Genomic DNA, 27,649 nt, shown 5'->3' with positions numbered 1-27,649 from the left:
TGGTGTCATAAACTTTCTGTTGTAGAGATATCTGACTGTCCTTTTAAGGCTACTAGCCCAAATTTTACAGATAGGCTAATTCATAATTAACCAGAATAATTAAATGGTTTTAGCTTGGATTGATGTAGGAAAAAAATAATAAAGAAGAAGATCAAGTTAGAAAGGAAAAATCAGTTGGAACAAGTTTTATTCTAAGATCCTTCCACTCTAATTACCAAGCTACTGGTTCTCAAAATACCCTAACCTGGTGAACCTGGTGCTCATGCTACCAAACTACTCTGGAAAAAAAACTTCTTTGAGACTGTTATGTGTAAGCATAAAAATGCTTTTAAAATAAGGCAAAAGAGAAACTACCAGGTCAGATTACAAAGGCTAGTAAAATAAATATAGATCAGAAGTCTAAGCACGCCTGTATTTTAGATAGCCTGGAATTTTCTGAAATAAGATTTACATACTCTTGAAAAAAAACTCCACCTCTGTGTCAAGCTAGTAATTCAAAGCAATTTCTGAGTTGCCTCATTTATATAAAACATTAAGCCAAGATTTTGAAAAGTAATTAGAGAATCCAGATGCCGAGAGAGTGCACATTCAGAGTCTAAATTTTTAGAAACTGCTTAGTAGCTTTTGGATTCAGAGAATTCCACTTCTATGGTGTCTCAGATTGGACTGCAAAAATTTCTGGTTTTAAAACTGTTAGCTTTAATGACATCTATGTCATATGCAAAAATGAAACTTAATTTAGTGATTTCAATGAAAGAGTAACTAGCATTGGAGAGATTTATATTTCTCTCAAAAATTAGAACAATTCATTTTTAGCAAAACATCAATCTACATAATATTTTTTCAATTGAGTTTTTTAGCAAATATTGTATTATTTGCAGTTCTTGAGAACAATAATTTTTAATTAAAAAAGGAAATATTTACACTTATTTTTTTCTTTTTCTTTAAAATAAAAAAATACTAAAAAAGTAACTAAATTAACTAAATTTTAAATTTAATTCCTGATAGTGCTGCCATAACAAAGAACATGACAATACTCTCTGGGCAGTAATTATTTAACATTAATTCTGATAAGAATGGTATTTTGCACTGCTGTGCTAGAAGTCATCAATCACTGGTTGTAGAAAAAAAAAACATATTCATTCTACATTTCTCCAAATTCATAGAATCAAAGAATGTTAGGGGTTGGAAGGGGTCTTTAGAGATCATCTAGTCCAACCTCCCTGCAGAAGCAGGTTCACCTAGACAGGAATATGTCCAGGCAGGTCTTGAAGACCTCCATGGAAGGAGACTCCACAATACCTCTGGGCAGCCTGTTCCACTGCTCTGTCACCTCACAGTAAAATAGTTTTTCTTCTGTTTAAGTGGAACTTTTTGTGTTCCAGCTTCAGCCCATTACCCTCTGTCCTGTTACTAGATACTATCAGAAAAAGAGATGCCCCAACCTCCTGACACCCAACATTAAGATATTTGTAAATGTTAATAAGATCTCCCCTCAGTCTCCTCTTTATTATGAGGGGCCCCAGTTCCCGCAGCCTTTCCTCATATGAAAGATGTTCCATTCCCCTGATCATCTTGGTGGCCCTGCACTGGGCTCTCTCCAGAAGTTCCCTGTGTCTCTTGAGCTAGGGAGCCCAGAACTGAACATTGATGAGTATATATATTACATTTTCTTTGTAGAGTCCATGGCCCTGATTTAGGAAAGTATTTAAGTGATTATGTATTTTGGTCTTTTGCCAGGTCAGAACTAACATGCAAGGTCAACATCCTGAGATATGTTACAAACAGTAACAGAATAGCACGTACAAAAACCATGGAATGCTCATTGGACAGAGCAATAAAACATGGTTTTGAATTTCACATTCAGAGAGGATATTTAATAAGAGAGATTTCTGTTTCTCTTAAGCTGTAAGAGAATCTCAGACATCCACCTGAGATTCATAATACTGTTTTGCATTGGTTGTCATGCCTCTCTGTGTGTAATATATCAGTTCCTTCTATGAATCATAAACATCATCAAGATCTCTTATATATAAGTCCAATTTGCCAGGGAAAAAAATACTGTTATAAAAAGAAATTTACATAGCCACTGCATGCAAATAGGATTAGTGTACAGTTAACAAGAGCTGCATTGAAGAGGAGTCAACAACATTTGCAAGATGTTTAACAGCCAGCATATGAAGTAATTCTGAAATGCAGCTGCATCTGGATAATTTTATAGTTTCTTTGTTCTTAACAGGATGCTCTCTCATATTACTATTTTATGTGCAGTTAATCAGCCTTATAGGTCTTGTATATTCATGGTGACAACGCTCCCATCTATGCAGTGGATCAGGAAATGTACAGAAAATCTCATCTCTCACTTTAAAAGATAAAATAATTGACATATATAAGCCTTCTGTGCAAGGATAGTGTGGAAAATACCATAAAGCCACACCGTAATTTGCTTTAAAGTGTTGTCAGAATTATTCATAGGCATGATATCTCTCTTGGAGAAGGGTTTCAGTGGCCCAGATAGACATGGATTTATCATGATAGGAGCCGAGAAAGTATAACCTTCCCATCAGTATGTGGAATAGGTACCCACACAAAACAACACTCCTGCATCATCTTGGATTCACGCTCTTCCTCCTGCAATTGGAACCATCGTCATTCCCTGAAAGAAAAGCCTGGAAAACTTGGCAAACAGTGAATGGTAATTCTCATTATGAATTCATCTTGTCAGCTTGGTAATGTGGACTGACTGTATAAAACAAAGGGGCATAAACTTGGACAACTTCACCTACTGACATTACAGTTATTTTGAAAAAAATGCCACTTCTTTGTTTTTTAAGGCTGAATTCTCATAACTTTACAATGGGTTTTGAGCAGAAGTGCTGACAGCATATTATTTTCCTTTTGTAAATTTGTTACTTGCTGGAAAGCCCAAAGATTTCATACTGTATGCACTGTGTTAGTGAGAAACCTGCAGCTGGAGAGACTGCACTCCAGAGACCTTCAGAGCAGCTGGATGAGAGACATGTTTTGGATGTGTCTTTCTATGTAGGGTTCTTGTGTACTTGCCCACCCTGCTGTGAGTTTTCCCAGCCCAGTTGGCAGCCAGCTTATTATGCATCACTACTTTGCTGGTGATTACAACACAAAGCCCAGCTGAAACTGGATAATCATGATAACACGCTTCCTATGAAAGGAGGAAGAAGTGCTGAAAACCAGCACATAATATTCATTTTTTTCTTTTTCTTCCAGGATGCATGCTTGGTCATCCCTGTTGGGAAAAAAAAAAAAAGTTTGTGCATGAATATAGAAGTCACTGTTCACGCTACGTAGTGACAGTGGCATGCAAATATGAGTTAATCTGTGAAGCCAGGGTTCAGACCACTATGTTTTTCATCTTATCCATGTAGTTGGGGCTAGCTGGTTAAAAGTACCTGGGAAAAGTGCTAGAGATGCAATTAAAATATTCCAACAATATTGGAGGGGGAGTGGTACATTAGCCTGCTTAACAAGGCTAAGGCCGACCCAAATTTTTCATAATATTACTAAATGTGTGAAGCCAGTAATTTAAAACCAACTTTGACTTTCATATTTTCTAACAAATACCATGTCACTAGGAAAAGTGACTTTGTCAGCTGCCCAGGGATAAATGGAAGTAGTATTTAGAAAAGGTCAAATGAAATTGCCCTAAAAACTGTAGTGATAAATCAAAATTCATTTCCAGTCTGAGAAAACAGTATGCAAAAATGTCATTATGTTTTCAACATTCCAGCCAGGTACATGCTTCTAGTGTCATATTTGTCTGGTAAGAAAAATCAAAGACTGGAATTTTTCACTGTTCTCAGCACTATAAACTGCACAGAATTATGGGAGAATGAACTCAGTTTTGTTTTTGCATCACAACTGTTGCGCAGCATCCTGCTCCCCATTACAAACATCCTATTTGGATGACCTCTTTAGGGATCCTGACTCAGTGAATCTTTGTAAGAGCAAAACTGAGCCGATTTTAACACTCAAGTTTATGAATTCAAAGTTTTTGGTTTTTTTTTTTAAGAATTCCATTAAAATGGACTAAATATGATAAGCAATTCTGTGAAGTAAAATGAATTCAAAACGGCTTCAGATATATTTTTCTGATGGTAGGTAAGTTTGCCTGACATATGCTTTTGATTGCATTATTTTAGAGTGTGGCCAGCAGGTCAAGAGAGGTTCATCTCCCTTTCTACTCTGCCCTGGTGAGGTCTCATCTGGAGTCCTGTGTCCAGTTCTGGGACCCCTAGATCAAGAGGGACAGGGAACTGCTGGAGAGAATCCAGAGCAGGACCACCAAGATGATCAGAGGACTGGAGCATCTTCCTTGTGAGGAAAGGCTGCAGGAATTGGGGCAGTTTAGTCTGGAGAAAAGGAGACTGAGAGGGGATATCATTAATATTTGTAAGTATACAAATGGTGGATGTCAGGAGGTTGAGACATCCCTTTTTCTATTGTATCTAGTGAAAGGAAAAGGGGTAATGGGATGAAACTGGAACACAAAAAGTTCCATTTAAATTTAAGAAAAAAACAATTTACTGTGAGGGTGAGGGAGCCCTGGCACAGGCTGCCCAGGGAGGGTGTGGAGTCTCCTTCCTTGGAGGTCTTCAAGACCCACCTGTAGGTGTTCCTGAGTGACTTGATCTAGGTGGACCTGCTTCAGCAGAGGGGTTGAACTAGATGATCTCTGGAGGTCCCTTCCAACCCTACCATTCTATGATTCTATGATTTTATTGCATTATCTGATTTCCTGATTAGGAAGGTATGGCCAGCAGTCATGACTATGGCAAGGCTCAGACCATAAATTTCTTTCCTAATTTTTGTTCTGAAAAGACAGTTGCATGAAACGTTCATTTACCAACCCTAATAACAGTCTTAATTCACTACAGACCACAGACTGCTTCTCAGAAGCACAGGTAAGATAAAACACCAAAGCCAAATATATTTAATCATACTTTCTGATTTTTTAATTCTAAATATTCCTCTAGCCAACCCCAACAACTTGGAATCTATTCTTGAATGTTAACAGTTGATATTTATTTGTGATCATTTTGCTGAGGTTCCTGATAGTCTATGAATGGCAATATGCCCCTTGCAAGGTATTATGCCAGTTTTCCAGGACACAGCTGTTAGTCAACTGTGAGTTGAGGTGGGAAGAGTATATTGTACTGCCAAGGCCATCCCATCTGCATGAAGAGCATTGTTTTTTGAGAGAGTAGCATACCAGTGCCAAATGCCCAAGCCAAAATGAAATACATGAACAACAGAAGAGAGGATGGTTTAAGGTACCTGACCCTGCCAGAGAGAGGTAGAACTGCTGCAGGTACCCTAAGTAGCCCATGAAGAACACAGGCATGCAACATATGCAGCAAAGGGTACAATCTTTAAGTGTTCATACACATGCATTTATGGGAGAAAATTGTCTCAAGCACTGATGAGCTAGAGTAAGAGACCCCAAGATTCATGTATTACGTTTGCCTTGAGAAAACCGAGTTAGTCCAAGCACATGCTGTGACTGATTGTGGGATACTAGGTATCAAAAAGCAACTTCAATAGGTGCATTACTCACACCTTAGCAATGTTTCCACTTCCTACTGGTCATGACTTTTTCTGCCAACCAAAGTTATGTGTCCTTTTATGTACTTACATAACTTTTTTATATAACTCTTTGAAGTTGCATTTTATAAACCTTTCCAGCAATATAAATTCTTAAGTTGTACAGACACGAACGGTATTCCCAGGATATTTAACACTGATGCTAATGTTACGCTTTTAATGTAAGTGCTACAGAGACCTCTGTGCTAATTGCAGAATGTTAACCACAAACATACTAAAAGTCAGAAGTAAAAAGATGAATAAAATCTAAGCACTTCCAATGTGGTCAACAAGCATGGTATTGCAGTAGTACTGCATAATGAAGTCTTGAGCTTGATCAATTTCATTACTTTCCTGCAACTGTTGATCCAACATTGGTACATATGATTTATATCTATAATGCTGATTGGAAGTAAGTGACTTAGTCAATAAGCTGTGTAAATTTGCTTGAGTCAACAAGTCTTTTCTTAAAAAAAAACCCAAACAAAACCACATCATGATAAAGGCCAAAAATATATTAAGTAACAAATTTCATGGTTAGAATCTCATAGGCACCCTACGTCATAACCCAAATCAGTATATCTCATGAAATACCATTGCAAGTTGTATATGTTTTGAGATTGAAGATGTTTTTCTAATGCTGATAAATTTCTGTTTCAGTTGATGTCTTCATTATTCAATAGTATTTGTACACCAGAATTTAAGAACTTAGGTTTAGCATTGCCATATTTACAGATTGTGTATTTTAATTGGAAAACTGTATGCCTGACTAGTTAGACATGTGTCTAGGTCCTTTATTGAAAACCAAAATTCTTCAGCTGACCAACTAACAGTAGATTCTCACATAAATGCTGCAATCAATTTATTTACAATTTTCAAAACTGAGGATTTCAAAGCATTTTCAGAAGTACTTCTGTCGATAAAGTAGAACTGGTCTATGTTTACTTAAATATACTGAACAATCTATTTTTCATTTCAGTCAACTCTGTTAATACATTAGAACAGTGAACTGCATTGAAATATCATATCTGTTGCCTTCAAATCAGCTGATTTTTACAAAAAATCATTATTTTGGATTGTTCTCCTTTCAGAAATATTTTCCACAATGACTAACTAATAAATACTGAATAAAATGTTATTAGCATTTGAATTTAAGCTATTTAGTTAAGAAGGAGTACCTAAATCTAAGAATCCATAATAAAATCCTAATGTAAGAGTTACAAAATACTATATTACAACTTAATATTGACAGGCTGGATTTTCTCACACCTAATGTCATGAATGGAGCCAAAGAAAATATTACTTCACAGTTCATAAAGAGAGACAGCAACATCCTGAGGTCAATTTGTGTGATTCAAAATGGGAACTGCTTTCCAGAAATGTTTATCTGTTTTTATTACTTTTTGAAAAAGCCTATGGCAAATACACTCAAAACCTACATATGTTGGTTAACCTAAAGTTATGATCACCTGAAATTCTGTTGGAGAAAGTAACACTCTTTTGCTTAATGAAGCAGACTATCTGAGCAAACCCAAGGGGCCTTCATACCCGGAAAGATGTGATTCTGAATAAATCTCTATAAAAATAAATAAATCAGTAAAGGTCAGCTTTCATCTACAATTCTTAACTTCATAATTTAGTAAGGCTTCTGAGATTTTTTCCCTCTGATGAGTAATATATACTAAAAGCAGGATAAAGACTATAAAATGTGTGTAAGATAAATAGGAATGCTTTTTTTTTTCCTGTTATGGAAACAAAGAGGTAAGAAATCTTTCAAATGATGTTAGCTAATCTCTAGCTCAGAAAGTAAGTTTTCACATAATATAAAGTTTTAGGCTCTTGAGTATGTTCTCGAAACTCCATTACTGGACATATTTCTTCACCAAAAAGGCTGTCCATGCATTGTTGTCACTGCTCACGGCAGTGACTGTCCTCATCCCTGGAGGTACTTAAAAGATGTAGATGTAGCTCTTAGGGACAAGGTTTAGTGGTGGATGTGGCTGTACCAGGTTAATGGTCGACTCAATGATCTTAAAAGTCTTTTCCAACTAAAATGATTCCATGATTTATTCTATATATAATATCAGACTGGTAATTTCTTTTTAAGTACTCATAAGTCCATCACATTGTGAAGGAGAGTGACTGATAAGGATGCAAAGAAGAGACTACATGATCAAACAGCTCTTTTCCCCTTGCAGTGTGGTCAAGCTAGTGTAGGATGTTACTTCCAATTATAGCTCCCCTTTGAACCTCGAGAAAATGGGATGAAATTACTCAGTGTACCATCTCCACAGCTTTCTGAGGCAGAAGAGACTTGTCTCACAGTAAATCAGTTCCTACCTTTCTGAATACACCAGCATACAATTTATGGAACATGAAGTAAATTCTCTCATTAGCTAAACCATATGCTTTGAGATGAGGCCCATTAAAATTCTCAAGCACATCCTGAATATGGCTGTTCGTATTTACTGAGGCAGTAATTCCTCTGCCAGGTTCATTTCATGCTCTGTAACAAAAAGGAAAACCCAGCAATCTATGAAGTCTTTAAAAGAAAGAAAGAAAAAAATCCAGCCAACAATCTAATGAAAATTAGTCCCAAGATAAAAAATAACTACTCCCCTTCCTGGTATTAATAATACTCAAAGGCATATCTACCTGGCAAAACGAACATAACTATTTGGAAACTACAAAATAACAAGTATTCAAGTAACACATTTATCTGCACTTTTTTTTTTTTTTTTTTTTTTTAGTGGGGATATTTGCTTTAAATAGTCTGATGCTTGGAAAATATCTCTTTTACAAAATAGCTCAGCTTTTTTTCTCTTGAAATTACATCTGTATTCAGATCCTAGCAGAGGCAAAGCCTACCATTTGTATAGTGACAGGAGCAGTTTTTGGATGCTTTACAGATGATATCTGCCAATATCTATTTTGGATCCACTTCACTCTTAGTAAGGGGATAGAAAAGTGAGATTTTAACTTCCCTCTCCTTCTTGCCCCTTACTGCTTTCTGACCACTGTTTCATTTAAGGCAACTTCTCAAAAATCCTCAGCTTTATTTCATGCCACAATATCAGGAAATACTTTTGACATCAATGCCAAAATTAGTTGCATTGACATATAGATTCCTATCTTGGGAAAAAAAAATCAATAATATTAATGCTGACAAAAATTTAAACAAGGAGACTTAAATTTCTACAATTAGGCATTTCTTCTCTCAGAAGGTACTAACCAACAGCTATAAGTTTCTTACTTCTTACATTTATAGTTATGTTGTAATGTCAGTAATCCAAAGGGTCTTCTCCTTAATGATAACTAAGAAAATCAAACTGCATTTCTGTTATAAGTATGCATAGCAGCTGAACTCTAAGTACCACAGACTTTCCCTCCTCTTCTGTCACATCATCTGTTCTTTAATTTACAAGGTCTCCTTATTCTAATAATGAATAATCTACATACACCTGGAGAAATAAATTAAAGAGGACATTTTCCATTTCAATTCAACAGCAGACTGGCTTCTCACAGGAAAATGAAATATGAAGTATCACATTTTACATATAAAGGAAACTAACGTTGATTCTGTCTTATTTTAATCTTTATCCATCATTTGCAAAATTAGCTTCTGATCACTGAGATATTGTATATTTGGATGAATACAGGTTATGCAAAAAGAAATTGCAATTGTGAGTTTAATAATATTTTTAGGGGGTAACTACCATAGATATGTGTGAGAGGCAAAAAGTCACTTTCTGAGCTCTTAGGGAAGGCATCATGACTATTGTTCACTTCTCTAATGAAATCCTAAGCATGATAAATATCAACTTAAAGACTTATTTAAAAATGTGAACGAGAAGTTCATTTAAAAAAAATGTTACAAGCAAAATGACAGGTGTGTTTTCTGCAGCTGAGCAAAAAGAAAGAAAAAAACCCCTTTCATTACAAATGTTGGCAACAATACCTTAGGTAATTCACATCTTTGAGTGCAGAGGAAGTTTCTTAATTTTGTAAGAAGTTCACATTATCAAGCATTACTACCTTGGATTGGTTACACGTTGGTCCATGCATTGACTGGTCACTAGTTCTGTCTGTACCCTCTATTCTCTCTCCTCTGCCAGCTCTAGAATGTGATTTAACCTGTAAAAAGTGTGAATTCCCCTTAGAAGTGCCTGTATTTCTGCAAGGATGGTAGAAACAGCATCAAGTCACTGTATTTAACTTAGTTACCTCAGAGAAGTACGCATCACAGAATCACAGAATGGTAGGGGTTGGAAGGGACCTCTAAAGATCACCTAGGCCATTCCCCCTGCAGAAGCAGGTCTACCTCAATTGGGTCACAGAGGAATGTGTCCAGGTGGGTTTTGAAACCCTTCAGAGAAGGAGGCTCCACAACTTCCCTGGGCAGCCTGTACCAGGGCTCCCTCATCCTCACAGGAAAGAAGTCTTTTCTTAAGTGGAACGTTTTGTGTTCCAGCTTTTGTCCATTTCCCGTAGTCCTATCACTAGACACTACAGAAAAGGTGCCACGCCATCCTCTTGACATACATCTTTCAAATATCTGTAAGTATTAATAAGATCCCACCTCAGTTTTCTCTTTTCTAGACTAAACAGCCCCAGTTCCCATAGCCTTTCCTCATATGAAAGATGTTGCAGTCCCCTGATCATCTTGATGGCCCTGTACTGGACTCTCTCCAGAAGTTCTCTGTCCCTCTTGAGTTGAGGAGCCCAGAACTGGACACAGGACTCCAGACGAGGCCTCACCAGGGAAGAGGAGAGGGGGAGAAGAACCTCTTTCAACCTCCTGGCCACGTTCTTCTTGATGTATCCCAGGATGCCATTGGCCTTCTTGGCCACGAGGGCACATTGCTGGCTCATGTTTAGTTTATTATCAACCAGGACTCCCAGGTCTCTCTCTGCAGAGCTGCTCTTCAGCAGGTCAATCCCCAGCCTGTACTGGTGCATGGGGTTGTTCCTTCCCGGATGCAGGACTCTGCACTTGTCCTTATTGAACCTCACGAGGTTCCTCTCTGCCCAACTCTCAAGCCAGTCGAGATCCCGCTGAATGGCAGCACAGCCTTCTGGGGAATCAGCCAGTCCTCCCAGTTTGGTGTCATCAGCCAACTTGCTGAGGGTACACTCTGTCCCCTCATCCAGGTCATTGATGAAGATGTTGAACAAGACTGGCCCCAGAACCAATTTCTGTGGAACTCCACTGGCCACAGGCCTCCAACTCAATTCTGTGCCATTGATCACCACCCTCTGGGCTCTGTCATTCAGCCAGCTCTCGATCCACCTCACTGTCCACTCATCCAAGCCACACTGCTTGAGCTTCCTGATGAGGATGTTATGGGAGATGGTGTTAAAAAGCCTTGCTGAAGTCAAGGATTTGTCATCCATTGCTCTCCCTTTATCTAGCCGACCAGTTCTGCCCTCATAGAAGGCTATCAGGTTGGTCAAGGAGGATTTCCCCTTGGTGAATGCTAGGTAATACAAATTTGCTGTTAAATAACACTCTTGGTCTTTTTCCACAACAAGCTTTCTGCTTCTTAGTAACTTCTCAATTCATTGAATAGTCTCTGCACTATAAGTCCTTAAGTTTTCTTTCTAATAAACACATTGCTAAGCATTTTTATCTGCCAAAACTTCAGTTCTTCTTCTCATGCCTGTCCATTTGCCACTTTCCTATTACACATAGCATTATATTTGAGTGTCTTAGAGCATTTACGAAATATTTTACTTCTGAAGCTTTTTGGATCATGCTGCAAATACATGTAGATAAAAGCATAATAGTTATAAATCACTGCATTAAAATGCATTCATTTATTCACACTATTTTTAAGGAATTTTGACTTAGATGGCATAGCAGATGAGTTCTTACAGATAAAAATGAGCAAGAAAATATGATTCACCATTGCTTCAGCTTTAACTCCAGAAGATAAAACTATAAGTTAAATCTGCATGATATTGAAAAACTAAAGTAATTTTCTGTACTTGGGAAGATAGCCCAATTCACTTCCCAAGCAACACAATTAATTATCTTACTACTTTAGACGTCAACATGGCATTCCATGAATCTGTACTCGTATGTGTGCACGTGTGCATGCATGAATGTGAAGACAGGTCATGAGAATAAAGTGTTAAAATGGATCATCGCTTAATTAAGTAGTAAGTTCATTTGCTTTATGGAAATCTAACCTTTCCTTAATAGATACTTACTCCTCCTATTAAGGAGCTACACCTGGTCACTAGGAAAACAATATTGATAATGAAAAAAAAAATCCAAAACCTCACAAAAAAACATCTAGTTAACACATTTCTTTCTTGCACCAAGTGCAAGTCTGTTCTATGTTATAGCTCAGCCAGCAGTAAGAATACCATAGTACTTTACACACCCCACTGTGTAAGTCCTACCTCACTACATCAGCCCTATTAATGTAATATATCTGTCAAGGCTTATTAAAATTCTTTCTGATGTGTATCTTGGCTCATAAACCTCCACACTCTATTGATATTGCCTAAGGGAACGTCCTTGTAACATGGATTCTCAGCAGATGTGATGATAAAAGAGAAATGTTCAAAACTTCAAAAAGTTCAGTCTCTAGCAGAGATTTCTCTTCCAACACCTCCTTTGAATAGTGTTTTGTGTTGTCACTCTACAGCTATTGTTCAAAAAACAGCTTACAGAACACTTTAACTCACAGAAAAAAAACTTTTTTACAAATAAATAATTGATGAGTAAAATGAAGATAATGCATCTCAATCCATTTTCATGGATATACTCTTTCCAATGCTTTCTATACATGTTGTGTCTGTATCAGTTCTTAGGCAGCAAACACTGGCAGCCAGTTCACTCACTACAGTGGGCAAGAATTTATCAAGTCAGCTAGAGATATGAATTTGGTTCATGCTCTTCTTCAGGTATGTAATCTCTTCTGCTTTCCTATTTGCAATTAAGTACCACAGGGCACAGGAATTGTCCTTGGGGACCATGAACACTGTGCTCCCCAGTTTGGAATGTCTCTGGTGGCAGGCAGTGCTAGGAACTTCAGAAATATATTAAACTTTTACAGTGTGTGTATAAAACTTTTACAGTGTGAAATTTGACTGATGAAGATTTAATGTGTTATAGATTTAACTACATATACTGTTAGTCTATAAACTTATCTATGTTAGCTTGTAGTGCTGTTCTTACACCTTTAAATAGTAATTTCTTGACTGAGAATCTGTAATTCTACCCAAATTTCCTCAGCAATAAGTTTCAATCAGTAAATTCCTCAGCCTCCCCGTAAAGATTTTTCCCTGAATAAACTTTGTTTTCTACCTGATTTTATAGGGATCTGAACAATCAAACCCTAATCAAGTTCAAATTGAAGTCAATGGCTAAGGTACTCATTCAGAAGGAAAAATGGGAGGAAGGAGGTGGAGGCACAGACTGAATCTTAAATAGAGAATCGACCTTTACATATAAAAATATGCACTGTACTGATACATGTACATTCACAGTGCCTCAGTACTAGGCTTAGTCCAGAAGACATTTATCTCAGAAGCAGTTATGGAGAATCAGACTGAAAATAAGATATAGCCATTGGATACTTTCTTCGAGGTTATGGTGAAAACAAGATAGCAAAGCCATTTTGGTTTAACATTTACATATCCTGCTCCCAACCCTCCTCTTTTTAAAAAATGAAAATTAAAACTTATTGTACAAATTACTTTTTCATATTTTTGACACATTAAAAATATTTCTGAAACTACACGTGAAAGACTCTAAAATAAAACTGAAGAAGGAAATGTATAGTAATGGAGATCGGCAGCCAGATTCCTCTGTTAGCTTTGGAGACTTCACAGCATAAATTAACCTGCAAACATTCTTTACCTAAAATTTCAATTCAAATTAAATGGAAAACCTGAATTGCATCCATGTCCACTTGATACATTTTGTCTTAATTTCAAATGCTGAATGCTCCATACAATAAATTACGTAACAATAAAATAGTTATATTAAATTAAGAGATGTATTTAACCTCATACTTACAATCAGGAAACATCCTGAGGGCTTCCAATAGAACTTCGGTTTTGGAGATCAGTGTGGAAGTTTCTGGCAGTAGTTTGTCCTGTAATTTTTTTTCTGTTTTTACAAACAGACATGTGATGATGAAAGGTACATAGGTGCTTATCTTTCCTACAACACTGTACCTTAAATGTGATAGGTTGTCAGGAGCTTTTGGAACATCTTTCCGTTCTGTCTCTCTACACTCTACATGGTAGCAGGCTATTCCCTTGAAGTTTACCTTAAGATCTCCAGGACTAAAGGCCGCAGTGTGCCTTGAGCTCTATCTGTGCTGAACTTCAAATTACCTGTTAAAATAGCCACTCCTTATCCAAAGAAAATATCAGTGTACATTCAAAACTAACACTCATATTGGACAAACACTCCTTGTTTGTTTGTTCAGGTTATCCTTTTTTGTTTCAAATAAACAATGACTTGACTAGCACTCTAATATTAATATAATCAGGAAAAGTCAAACTCAACAAAGTGAGAGATTTAGCCTGAAGGAATTAGACATATAAATTCCTATAACAGTTCCCTCTCCCTCTGGGAAAGAGGCAAGTATAAAAGGCACTATGGCCAGATCCGAAAAGAACATAGCAATCTGATAGGTAAAACTGCAAACATGTCAAGAAGCTAACAGTTTTGGGTATGAAATTCACAAGGAGTATTTTGTCATCTAACACTGGTGTGGTTTCCAGCACAGTGAAAGGGAAGAATTAGGCACTGATGGCCACATCTATATAGGTGAGAACTGTTAGACTTGTTCCAATCTAATTCCATGTTCTGTCACCACTGAAGACCACAGAGCTAAAAGAAGACATAGCCTGAGGTGAGAAGCTTTTTCTTATGTTTCCATGCCTCCTAGGCCTGAGTTGGTTTGACTTAAAACAACTTAAATGCCATAGATCAAAGCTAGTCAATTATTGTATTCCCCAGACAGAGAAAACCAAGTGCTTAAATTCATATGTATTCACTTATTCTGGGTCATGTCTGAAAACCAGACTTCCTAACAGCCAGCATACGTAACAGTGTGCCATAACATCAGAGTGGTGGTACTGTTGAGCCTGCAAACTGCTGAAGATAGAATGCAATTTGTAATTTCTCTCTTTCTTGTACTTAAACACTGAAGGCTACTTTGTGAAATTCAGATCCATATCTTTGGTGGTTCAGGATTCCCCCTACCAACTGGATGCATGAAACCACCATTTGAAATAGAACAATTAGATCAATGTCTTCTTTTGTGGAGAGAATCACTGATGCTTTGACAAAACAACTCAGTATGCAGAGCATTTCCCCAGTAAATTTGAATTAAGTGTATTAGTCCTGCTTAGTCTTGTCAGTTTGCTTTAAACACATTTGCTTTTGGATCCACCTATGATACCAACATATGGATGTGAATGAAAGAATCATGGTATTAAAAGTACAAAAGGTAAGTGTAGATGCAATTCTATTGCTTGGTGATACTGAAAATCATATAAACATGAGGCTCTATGTGCCTCCTAAGTAAATCCAGTAATTTCTCCAGTGATGCATTCATGCAAAATTGATAAACCTTCTGAAATCAAAGACCAGAAGCCAAACCTGCACTAGTACTAAGACAGATCTGAACATTAAAACATCCCTGTCGATTTTCCTCCCAGCTTTGCCACTGTCTTGTCTGGTGCATTTAGTTTTTACTCAATAAATGCATTCCTCTTAAGGGCTTTAAAAAAAAAAGGAGAAAAAGGAAAGGAGAAGAGCAACAGTAGTCCTAGACATGGACTGAAAAAAAGTGACATTTTCTCTTCAGAAAAGATTGCGGGAAAAAAGCCTGGCTAGCTTATGGCACAAAGATCTCCCATAAGAAAGAGACACTGGAGGATGAGGGTAAATCTAAAACCTTACAGATGATCAAAACTGTTATTTGCCTGGAAACCAACTGCTTCATTTTGCATTGCTATGTTCATACCATCTTTCTTTCATTTGAGATATATTTTGAGAGTCAAGACTAGGCAGACAATTTTATATAGTTTCTGCAGGTGTCATATCAATGTCTTTCATAGGTGGGAAATACAACTGGCGTGAAAACTTTGAAGCACTATGTGTATGATGTGATTTTCAGCAGTCTTAAAGAAGATCTTGATTTAATCACTTTTCTAATGTGTCAAAGTAGTATTTATTGACATTGTTAAAATGAAATTTTTCTTTTTGGTTCTTAAATATATAGATAGATGTTTTGTATAAAGCTGAACAAAAGGGTATTCCAAAAAAAGGCACTAACTGAGCAAAAGTAGTGTAATGAAAAGATCTTTGCTTATGAGTAATAGAAAGAATTCAGGAAGACAGGACTACTGCAAATTTTGAGATGTGAAGTGGTACACAAAAGAAATAAAACAGATTGGAAGATCTACTTAAAGGATACTGAGAAAGACTGAATGTCTTACTGAGCAGAATGACTCAGTTTAACTTGGGCTATTAAGGTCGATACAAAGCTAGATGAATGAAATCTAAGGACCTAAGAAATGGAGAAGTCAAGCTGGATTAAATCTGACAATTCTAATACATAGGACATGGACCACAGCTTTTGCAGATCTCCTACCTCTGTTTTTCTGTTGTTGGAGGTGCTGTTTCATTTTAGGCCTTTTTCCCCTGAGCTGCTCTTCAGGGACATCTGATGTTCCAGTACATACAACGTGGAAAACAGATCCGTACATGTGTACTTGCAGTAAATCTGGGATTTCTGGAAGGCATCTGGTTTATTTTCCCATGAAATCTCTGCAAAATTAACTAGATTGGCTTATGTCCCTTTTCTTTCCAAGAAGGAAAGATTTCCTGCATAGCGGGATGTCATGGTTTGGCCCAGATAGCACAGCAGAACCACAACAGTCTCTCGCTTGGTACCCCCATTCACCCCCACCCTCATTAGGATGGTGGAGGCCCCAGTGAAATGGGAGTAAAAAGATAAGCAAGGTTGTTGTGGATTAAGACAAGGCCAGGGAGGGCTCGCTGCCAATTATGGTTCCAGGCGAAGCAAATTCCAGTACTCGACTTAGAGAGGAAAGTAGGAAAGTTTATTCTACAAGAAACAGAACGGAATAAAAGCAAAAAGGGAGTAGGATGATGAGAAAATTACAACCAGAACCTTAAGATCTCCCTCCCCCATCCCTCCTTTCTTCCCAGGCCCAGCTCACTGCTCCCGATATCTCTACCTCCTCCACCCTCAACAGCTCAGGGGGGGCAAGGAATGGGGGATGTGGTCAGTCTCTCACAGATGGGCTCTGTCGCTTCTGTCTTCTCAGATGAGGACGACTCCTGGCATTCTTCCCCTGCACCAACATGGGGTTCCTCCCCCAGGACACAGTCCTTAACGAACTTCTCTGGTGTGGGTTGCTCCCAACAGCTGCGGCTTCTGCCAATACAGGGTCCCTCACACGCGATGCAGTCCTTGGTGAATATCCCTGGCGTGCATTCTTTGCCATGGTTGCAGTTTCTGCAGTTACAGGGTCCCTCTCTCGGGATAAGGCCCCTTCTGGGCATAAGTTTAATGTGCTGCTTTGTCATGAGCTCCTCTCCAGTTACAGCTGTGGATATTGGGTCCCTTCCTCGGGACACGGCCTGCTCTGGCCATAGTGATAAAGGATACCTCCCTCTGGACACGGCCTCCTCTGGCCATAGTCACCATCCCTACACAGGGCCTTTAATGAAGTGAATCGCTGCTCCTGGTCTGGGGCCAGCTTTAGCAAAATGAGTCTCTGCCCCTGATACAGGGTCATTATCAAATTGAGTCTCTACTGCTGATGTGGAGTCTTTAAAGAAATGAAAATAAATCTCAGCTTCACCAGTCCTCTCCACAGAATGCAGGGGAGTCTCTGCTCCAGCACACCTCCTCCTCTCTTTCCTCACTGATCTTGAAGTCTGCATGGTTGTTTCTCTCACTGTTCCTACTCCTTGCACCACCACCAGCCAGAAGAAAGAAGGAACAGGAAGAAAAAGAAGGAAGAAGCCTCCTAATCCAGCTTCTTCTTAAAAAGTGATCATGGAGGTGTCTAATTAGCTCAGCCCCAGAAGTGGGTCTGGCTCAGAGCTGGGGAGAGTTGCGAGCAACTTCTTACAGGAACCATCTTTACAGCCCCTTCCCCCTTACCAGAAAAGGCTATCATGTCAAACCATGACACTGGAGAACAACAACTCAAAGGATACTTCCCACAATGCACTCCAGTGTAGATACCATTCACTCTTACTTCTCTGCCACAGACATGTCTGAACACTGAAACATCCCCAGGTGGAAAATTGGTGGCTTCTCTCCCTGAGGGACACCAAAGGACAGGAAGAATATGGCCTATTCATGCCATTCATGATTCAGTTCTTGGAAAGATATATTAATTCAATTAAAGCTCAAAGAATGAGTAACTGAAAAAACCCTTAAAATAATAGACACAGAAACAATCATGCTTGCTCAGCTGGGTTGTTTCTAAACTAACAATTTGAACTAGGGATTAAAGTTGAGAGAAAATCATAGTCCTTTTTAGATCTCCTTTCCCTCTGTGACTTTAGCAAGCCAAATCTCTTCAGCCAATGCAGTTAAAATATACAGGACACGTAGTTCTTTATCTGTCACACCTCGCAAATCACATTTTCCAGCATTAAAATACTATTCGTTTTGGCTTTTAATTACCTAACTTATCAGCATGTCATATTTCTCACCCTGTCCCTGCAATAATTACATTCTGAATCGGTGTGACATTCAATATTGACCTTTATTTATGTCTCTCACAAACTGTCGAATGTTTATTTATAAGCCATGAAAAGCATAGTTTGCAAGAATATTGATTCAGCATACTAGAAAAGCAGTGGCCTGGCATTCGGTGTGTAGAAGTAATCACAGGCAATTACTAGAGATTGCCTTTCACTACTAATCTTGGGTTTAACCTTATAATTGTATTACTGAATTTGTTTCACTTTGTCCGTATATCACCAGGTTCCTAATAAGAACTCTAATATTAACATAATTTAATAATATTCATGGGAAGAATGGTTTTAATTGATTTTAAAAGAGGGAGACATATAGCCTATGCTGTGCAACACGAAAAGTATTGTAACAGCCTTTTTTATTTTGCAATAAATGATAATTAATATTTAAATGCATTAATGAAATAAGTTCTTAGTGGCTGGGTCACAAATCTTTGATGTTTATGCCACAAAGAAAATCACTAACTGCTCCTAATGATGCCCCTGAGCTAAGCTTCACTTTACTCCTGGTATAAAAACCACTTTCCTTGCCAGTAGCATAAATTTGCAAATGTGAAAGATAAAGTCAAATTAAGAACAATTCTTCTTGTCCTTATCCCAGTATATAATGGGTAGAAGGTGGTCAAATTCATAAATAAAAAACCTCAAACCACAGAACAGCTAAACTTAGAGAAAAGTAAAACTAGTAAACAATAACTAAGCCCCTAGATCTATGTAAATAAAAGTACTCTGCACTCACTTGCCGTTCCTAGCAAGCCAGATTCAGTGCAAGAGGTAATGAATATGTAACTGTCTGCCTGGGATTAAATTAGAGCTCTGAGCAGTAGTAACGAGAGCTAACGATTGTGCTTTTGGATAGGACTGACCCGTCATAATTCTTTATTTGTTTTGTTTTTGTTTTTTTTCCCCCTCCTACTAAATTAATATATTCTCAATGGTTTTAACCCAGGTTAAAACATAAAATTAGAATAAGTCAGACTTGAGAAGCTATGCTCGTGAAACCTAATAAAATATGCTTTTATTTTTATCCTATTTTTTAGAACTTTCAATGAAAAGTATATGGAAATACAATGTTTCCAGGAAAATTTTCCTTTGGGTGGAAAGCCATCCTAATGGGATAATACGCTTTCAGGGGAATAATATTGCCTGTACCAACTAATACGGTGGTTTTGGCAAATTTGCATCCAGTTAGGGATTTTGACTATCTTTTAAATAATTAAATAAATTAATCTAACTATTAATTTTTATTGATTATTTAATTAATGATTAAGTAAATTAATTAATTAAATGTCGTTAGTTTCAGTTTTAACCTTTACTTGGGAAATAGTTCTAATTTCTACCTGCCATGTGTGATCCAGAAGTCTTCCCTTTTTAATTAAAAAAACCCATCCAGTACATCACAGAATCTCAAGGGCTGGACCTCAAAAAATCCAGTCCAACCCCCTGTGTGCGCACGACCATCTAGAGTAGGTCACTTGCTTTATAATATGCTTTATAATTGTTGTATAATTCAGTTATGAATACATATATAGATATTTGGAAAAAGTATTTCAGGAATCATAAGCTTGTGGAAAGTCATGAAGGCCCCTTCTTTTAAAAATTTTAATGGTTTTATTCTCTGCATTTGTTTTTCTACTTATATTTTCTACTGCTCAGTGACAGTTCAAAGAGTGTATTATGATCACAGAGAATGTTTTGTCTAGAAAAGATTGTTTAGAGTCAGAAGAATAACTTAGCATTATTTTCTTGTAAATTATCCGGAGCTTAGACATAGTAAAAGATGAACATGAAAAATATGCATACTTTTTTTTTAATCACATTATTGGAAATCACAGCTGGTGGCAATTTCAGAAATAGTTTCAGTAGTTTCTTCAGTTTAACATTAAATGCTGAATCACAGCTGGTCAGGAGGGTTTGGTTTGGTCAGCTTTTTTTAGGTGTGTGTTTTGTAGTCCAGGAAAGAGCTGAGAGAAACAAAATACACTAAAAACATTGACATTTGAATATGCTATATTTTTATGGAGGAAATTAAAAATATAGCACATTTTTCCCCCTATCAAATGGTAACAAAGCAGAAAAGCCTATTTTACAGGTTTTTAGAATCTGACAAATTAGTAGAGAAACATATGGTAGAAATTTTTTCTAAGCCTGTAGCTCAGCAAGTCCATAGTCATCTACTAGACATAGCTTAAGACAGTATAATCAGTTGAGCTTTGCTCCTGTAATGACTTTTAAACAACTTGGCATTAGGGTAAAAATCACTAAACAGAACTTGGGGCACCTAAAATGGCAGGTCTTATGTTACATATCAAAGCTGCATCAGGTGAAGATGAGATTGGATATTGTGAAAAGGTTCTTCACTAAGAAGACAGCTGGCCACTGGAGCAGGCTCCCCAGGGAAGTGGTCACAGCATCAAGCCTGTCAGAGTTCAAGACTGGATGATGCTCTTAGTCATATGATGTAGTTTTAAGTAGTCCTGTCACAAGCAGAGTTGAATGGGTCTCTTCAAAATTGAGAAAGTCTATGATTCCTTTACATTAATGAATAAATAGGTTTGATTTTTCTCACACTACAATAAACACTGTAATTTCTATTTGCTCATATGCATACGTAGCTTTACAAAGTATATAGAAAATTTAGTGAACTGAAGTCTATTCAAGCCAGTGGAAACACATTGCATTGAGTAGAGATTTAACAAGCCCTTAGCACCAGAGTCAAACAAATTTTTAATGCATTACTATGAGAAATACAAAGGTTTTCAAGTCTCTGAAAATTAAAAAGTGCAATTATACTTTGAAATTATGAAAATACTGTTCAAGTAAAATTGCACAACTTCAGATAGATGGAACGCAACAATGTCTACTTACAACTGAAATATAATATTAAGAAAAATCACCAAGAAAAAGACATCCTAATCACCCTCCCTCACCATTTATGTAAATAAGATTTATCTAAATCACATTGATAGAAGGAAATTCCGAAATATTATTGCACGAGGAAAATGTTTATGATATATGTTGCCCATGTTAAGCATGCTGGACTCCACACATCATTGGAAAAAGAGGGGAGTATAGCTCTTCTGCAAGGAATATATTGCATTGTTTTCAGTCAGTACCAGCATTACATCCTCTCTGAAAGAAAAAGGATATGTTCCTGACATTAGATAGTGAACAAATCCTTCTGAGTGTGTGACTCACCACCTTATTTACAGAAGTGAGCCTGAAGAGCCTGCGAAAGTAAATTAAAGGCCCAAAGGCGATGTTGTTACCAACTTTCTCATTAATAAATCTCTATTAGGCTCAATGTTTTTCTATAAAAGTGGCCTTTAATAGTGACAGTTCAGCAAGATAATGGGTTCACAAACAGAAAAAATCGTTTTGGATTGTGATATTCCTGCAAACAAGGGACAAAGATTTCTGTAAAAGAATTGCAACAGTTTTTTTGACTGTCTCTTTTTTTCATTTCTCTTGACTTACCCGGATGTGGCATTCTTATTATTGAATATCTCAATATTAGAGTATAATGAAAAATAAATCCATGCTGAATTTGGATGACATCCAAAACAGCAACAAAAAATATTTACCTGCCTCTTTGGTTTTAAATTTAAGTGCTAACTATAATGAATAAGTCTTTTAAAATTTTTTTTAAAGAAAAGGACTTGCCATTTTCTACAGTAGATAAACTAGCATAAAAAAATCACAGCTATGATATGATAATGAAAGTTTGCATCTCAAAGTAGTCACAGCCTTTCCACAGGACATTTATCAATTCTGAACATTTGGTGTCACTTGTGGGTTCTTGGTGTCTGCCTCACTAGGCTGCATGTGACACAAAGTTTCTAAAACCAGCAGTCATTTACTATTAGCTATGGGTATGATTATAGCCATTGAGATGGAGAAGGCTCTGAGGAGACTTTATTGCAGCCTTTCAGTACTGGGGAGAGTTGGACTAGATGACTCTTAAAGGTCCCTTCCAGCCCAAACTATTCTAAGAACTCAGACTAGCATGGTATGGTCATCTCAAGGGGCTTGGTACAAAAAGGACCTCCATGGATGGGGCTGGATGGAACTGACTCACTGCTTGATCATTTCAACAGTGAAGCATCTTATGCCCAGTCTTAACCATCCTTTGCTTCAACTCATGCCCACCATATCCTACTGTAAAGAGCTTTGCTGCATCTCCTTGATGACCACCTTACAAGGCTGCTGCTATGTGCCTCTGAAGTCACCTCCAGGCTGAACAAGCCCTAGTTCCACATCATCTCTTCACAGGGTAAGTAATCCAGTCCTAATTATGCATGTGGCCTCCACTGAACTCACTTCAGCTTGTTAATGTCATTCTTCTATGGGAACACCCAACCCAAAACCTAATACAGTAAACTAGATATAGTCTAATAGAGTATTGCCATTTATGTATATATAAAGCAAAGAATGTGTACCATATCTTGCATCAAGCAGTTTTAAAGATTTTAAAGTGTTGCTTTTGTGTTAAAAGAAAAAACAAAAAAAAACCAAACCAGAAGCACTATTGAGCAGTTGTTATCATTTTCAAGTGACACTACAAAAAGTGACACTACTTTATGATTACAGAGCTAGTGGTTCTCATTGTTGGATCGCAGGATCTTTAAGCGATCTTGTGATAAACCTTATTCTTGAAAGGGCTTAGGTGCCCAAAACCCAGCAGGTGAAATAAAAACATTTCCTGGGTATATGAAAAGTGAGACATCTGCACATTCTGTACAGTCATATACATAAACAGGGAAAGTGACATCTCAGCAGACAACTCATATCTTAACCATTTGGGATTCACAAATTACACATCTATTACATTAATTACATAGTTTACTCTCTACAGTCTGATCCAGTCAATGCACCAAGATCTAATGCCTAATGACAACAATGACATCAGAGCTCAGCACTCCCATTTAAAACCTGACCCAGAGAGACATCACTGCTCTTCAGAATAAATTTAGGGCTCAAGATATATGCATTCTGCACACTTGGAGACTAAAAGGCCATATCTGCCCAAAACCAGACTAGGCAGGCTGGGATTGCTTGCCAATGCCCTGCCATTGTCCAGAAAAAACTGCAAGAATTGACAATGCTGCAAAAACAAACCAAAAAATGTTATACCTCAGGAAGGCACTTGGGATGAAAAGACCTTGGTTCTACCTGAGTAACCAGGATCATGTATTTCATTCACTGACTTTGAAGTGCAAAATGACCCTTTCCTTGCATGCAGTCTCCTAGGCATAAAATCAAGATCTCACTTGATGACTGCCTGTCTAGCTTCATGGCTTCTGAATTTCTAAATGCAAAATATCTCATCATGTAGGTTAAGAAAAATTTAGAAGCCTCATCTTGTTGAGCACTTAACTTGCAATATACTGTACAATATATCAACTCTGCCTCACTTTTTGGCTTTGATTTAAACGAAGCAAGTGAGTCACTTCTCTTGAGGAAGAAGAATAGCTTAGGCTTCTAAATGTCAGCAACCTTCAAAGTCATGCACTTATGGTTCAGAAGTGAGTATTTGGTCAGTTCATAGTGGATCTCATCAGAGCATTTCAGAATTCAGAATATAGTTAAGGTCCAAATCCACTACAAGCACTATGAAGTAGCCAGATCACAGGACAAGTATCTACAGTTGTGACAGCAATTCAATGAAATATATCTGAGTTTGAAACACTGTATTAGAGAAAGTAATTCAGGTACAATTCTGGTACCCACATGGATTATTTCTGTGTGTATTTTTTTCTTATGTGGCTTTAATTATGTGAATCCTTCAAAGATTATATTAGGCATAAATATTGGCATAGATAAATAATTAAAACTAAAATAAACGTGAGTCAAACTGTCTTTGGGAAAGCTCAAGCTCCAGGAGTGTCACTATTCTTCTATTTTTTGTAATAAAAAACATGAGTAGACATTTCTAACAAAATTCATCACCCAGTTGCATGATGGCTAAATGAGGGCTGTGCTCTCCTAATAAACATCAGCATAAATTTGCTTGAAACATTAAAATTCTGATAATAATAATCTTTTATATATGTAGCTGGTTTCGAATTACTAACAACAAATACTACTGTGCTATAACATTGCAACATATTGATAATTCATTGTGTCCTAAGCATAGAGAAATTCTTTCCAGTTGGTATTGCCTAACTAATCTGCAGAAGGAGCTAAAAACTGTTGTCTCTATAAACCTAGCATGGGTTTATCAGTAGACATGAAAAACAATCAATGAAACAGCTCCCCCCATACTAAAAAACATGTGTGCAATCAGATTTCAACTGTCTGGCAAGTTTGAAACAAACTTAAGCTTTAACTCCCCCCCTGATTTTAGATTACCTTGGATACTCTGTTTGCAACCTCTCTGCCTACTGTCAGCCCCTGAACAAAGGTCCGTGCAGCAATGAACGCTCTAGTCACTTGAACCTTCAGCTTCCTGGGTACATCTCCAAACGGCTTCAGCTGGTCTGTGTACTTGCTTACACACTCCAAGTAGTCCTCAGAGAAATGATACTGGGGATTTATGAGCTGGAACATCCGTTCCAGTAGCCGAGCCCAGAAATCGTTCAGCATTTCCTCCAAGTTGACATTGCCTCCTGTGTAATACCGTTTCAGTTCTGTGAAGAGGTCCTGGAACACCTCTGAGTTCTGCATGTACAGCATGCCATATGTCCGGACAAACATGTCATTTAAGGATCTTTCTGCATTCTCCAGAAGTTCCCGGAAAAATTCTGCAGGGAAAACAGGCAGGTGTTAAGGGATATAATAATGTATGAAAGGTTTTCTGATTGCATTCATCTGTTACCATTAGTAAAGTTTGTCTTAATATGTTGTTACCACAGTACTTTGCTAGTGAATTAATCTATTTGTATAGGAAATTGCTTTATTTAGAGGTAAATAAAAATAGAGCATAACCTGAATTCTCAAAGAAGGTAGAAAGACACAGAAACTAAAAGACTGAACATGAAAAACCCATTTAAAAGAACAGAAGTGAGGGTAGTTTCACTTCTTCATGTAATATTTGAACACAGCAATCCCCAACCCTTGCAATGTTCTCCACAGCCGGTATACTAAATCTTCTAAGCTAAAACCAAAGTCATTAATATGATGATTTAACTGAAAAAATGAATTATTTTAAAATAGCTAGATAATTAGAGGTTCCTTTTTGCCAAAGTTTTTACAGTGTAGAAGAACAGCATGGAAATAAATCTGAAAACTTATTTGCAAAAAATCTTGAAGAGAACTTGCAAGACAAGAGAGTGAAAATTAACAGAATCCCCCTTGAAAGTATTACGTGTCTAGGTCATACTCAGAAAACGACAGTATTTTCAATAATTTGCTGCTCTACTAAAGAACAGTACTATAATTCTCCACCAGTCGTGTCACAGCCAGCCTACTGATTCCAGTTTGTACTACTTTTGGTTTTGGAACAGCAGACATCTATTTATTTATTTATTTGAGGACTACAGACTTTACTGCTTCTGTGCCTTTTATCTTCTCAGGCCCAAACCATAACTTCTAAATTTTGGCTCTTGGAATTTATTCTTAGTGGAAACTGAGCCCATGGGATACAGTGGAAATATGTAATCATCTCTTCTGTTAAGATCCTTTAACTGCCACATGATGCTTAGGTTTTCCTAAGAAACTCACTATGCATGTACAGTAGTTCTTTAAAAACATTTGACAGAAGCAGGCATAGATTCTCCTGGGTTTTAGAAGAATGCATCTTCCTACAGGATCCACTTGTCAGTCTTCTTAAACCTCCTTTTTGAAAGCATTCAATGACTGTTATGGCCTGTAAAAGGGGCATTGCAGACAGCAGTGCAGTAATGGCAACATATGATGCAAAACATGTATTTGCTGTGACTAAATGGTTTGCACTGATGCAGGAGTCATCATGCAGCCAGCTATGGGATATTAGATTCTAAATATGTGATCATTGCCCATAGACACATCTGCATGTGCTAACTGAAGGGATGTTGTAATGGGAATACTCCATTAACATGGAATGCAAAGCCCTGCAATGCTAAAGACAAGAGAGCAATTAAGACTACGTAACAGGGTGGAACTCACCCTACTTTTACCAGTTTGATGCCAGGTACAGCAATAGATGCCCAGAGCCTTGACAGGTATTACAGGTAATTAGGAGATACCCTGAAGAGCAGCAAAAAAGGAATTCCAGACACTCCAGACAGTGACTCAGCTTCATTGGGGAGCCCAACTTAAATGTCTCCATTCAAAGGCACATAGAATGTGGAATACACAAGAGGAGTGAGAGACGTGTGCCTCACTTCCACAAGCTCTGATCTTCCTGAAGGTCTTCAATCACTCCAATATTGGTTGGACGGATAATACAGCAGGGTACAAGCAATCCAGGATGTTCCTGGAATGGGCTGACAATATAACTTCCTTCTCCAATTGACAGAGGAATCAAAGAGGAGAAGTACTATGCTGGACCTTGTTTATACCAACGAGGTGAGGCTCGTGGGGAATATAAAGTTCGAAAATAGCCTTTGCTGCAGTGACCGTGAAATGGTGGGGTTCAAGATCCTTAAGGCAGAGAGGAGGATCCCCAATAAGCTTGCTGCCCTGGAATTTGCAAGAGTAGACTTCAGCCTCTTAAGGGATTGGTTTGATAAAGCACCATAGGTGCCTGGTGGGAAGAGAGTCCCAAAAAAGTCAGTAAATATTCAAGGATCATATCCAAGCTCGAGTGATGCATTTCAACAAAGCAGTCAGGCAAAAACATCAGGAGGCCTGCATGGATTAACAAGGAGATCCTGGACAAAATCAAACACAAAAAGGAAGTCTACAGAGGAGAGAAGCAAGGACAGATAGCATGGGAGGAACACAGATAAATTGTCCAAGCCACAAGTTAGGAAAGCAAAATCCCTTATAGAATAATAGCTGTCCAGAGACATCAATGACAACAACAGAAGCTTCTACAGGCACACTGGTAATAAAAGGAGGACTAGGGAAAATGTAGACCCTCTCTGGAAGGAAACAGGAGATCTGGTTGTCCAACATATGGAGGATGCTGAGGTGCTAAAGAACTTCTTTGCCTCACTTTTCACCAGCAAGTGCTCCAGCCACCTGCCCAAGTCATAGAAGGCAGGGATCAAGAGAATGAGGAACCATCCACTATAGAAGATCAAGTTTGAGACCATTTAGGAACCTGAAGTTGCAAAAGTCCATGGGACCTGATAAATTGCACAAGTCCATGGGACCTGATGAGATGCA

At 37.7% G+C, this 27,649-nt stretch overlaps 1 protein-coding gene across 1 annotated transcript in view; it reads right to left on the bottom strand.

Annotated features, from left to right (window-relative positions):
- The window catches only part of GPC6 (glypican 6), a 526,929-nt gene that overhangs the window by 318,038 nt on the left and 181,242 nt on the right, over positions 1-27,649 (bottom strand). Inside the window, exon 2 of the mRNA XM_062020522.1 lies at positions 24,749-25,140. Within this exon, the coding sequence (XP_061876506.1) occupies positions 24,749-25,140 (392 nt within the window). The remainder of the gene's footprint in view (positions 1-24,748; positions 25,141-27,649) is intronic.

Source organism: Colius striatus, chromosome 1 (genome assembly GCF_028858725.1).
Source record: "Colius striatus isolate bColStr4 chromosome 1, bColStr4.1.hap1, whole genome shotgun sequence".
Lineage (NCBI taxonomy): Eukaryota > Metazoa > Chordata > Aves > Coliiformes > Coliidae > Colius > Colius striatus.
Note: the sequence above shows the minus strand (reverse complement) of the source record. Positions and strands in the feature narration are given on the sequence as shown.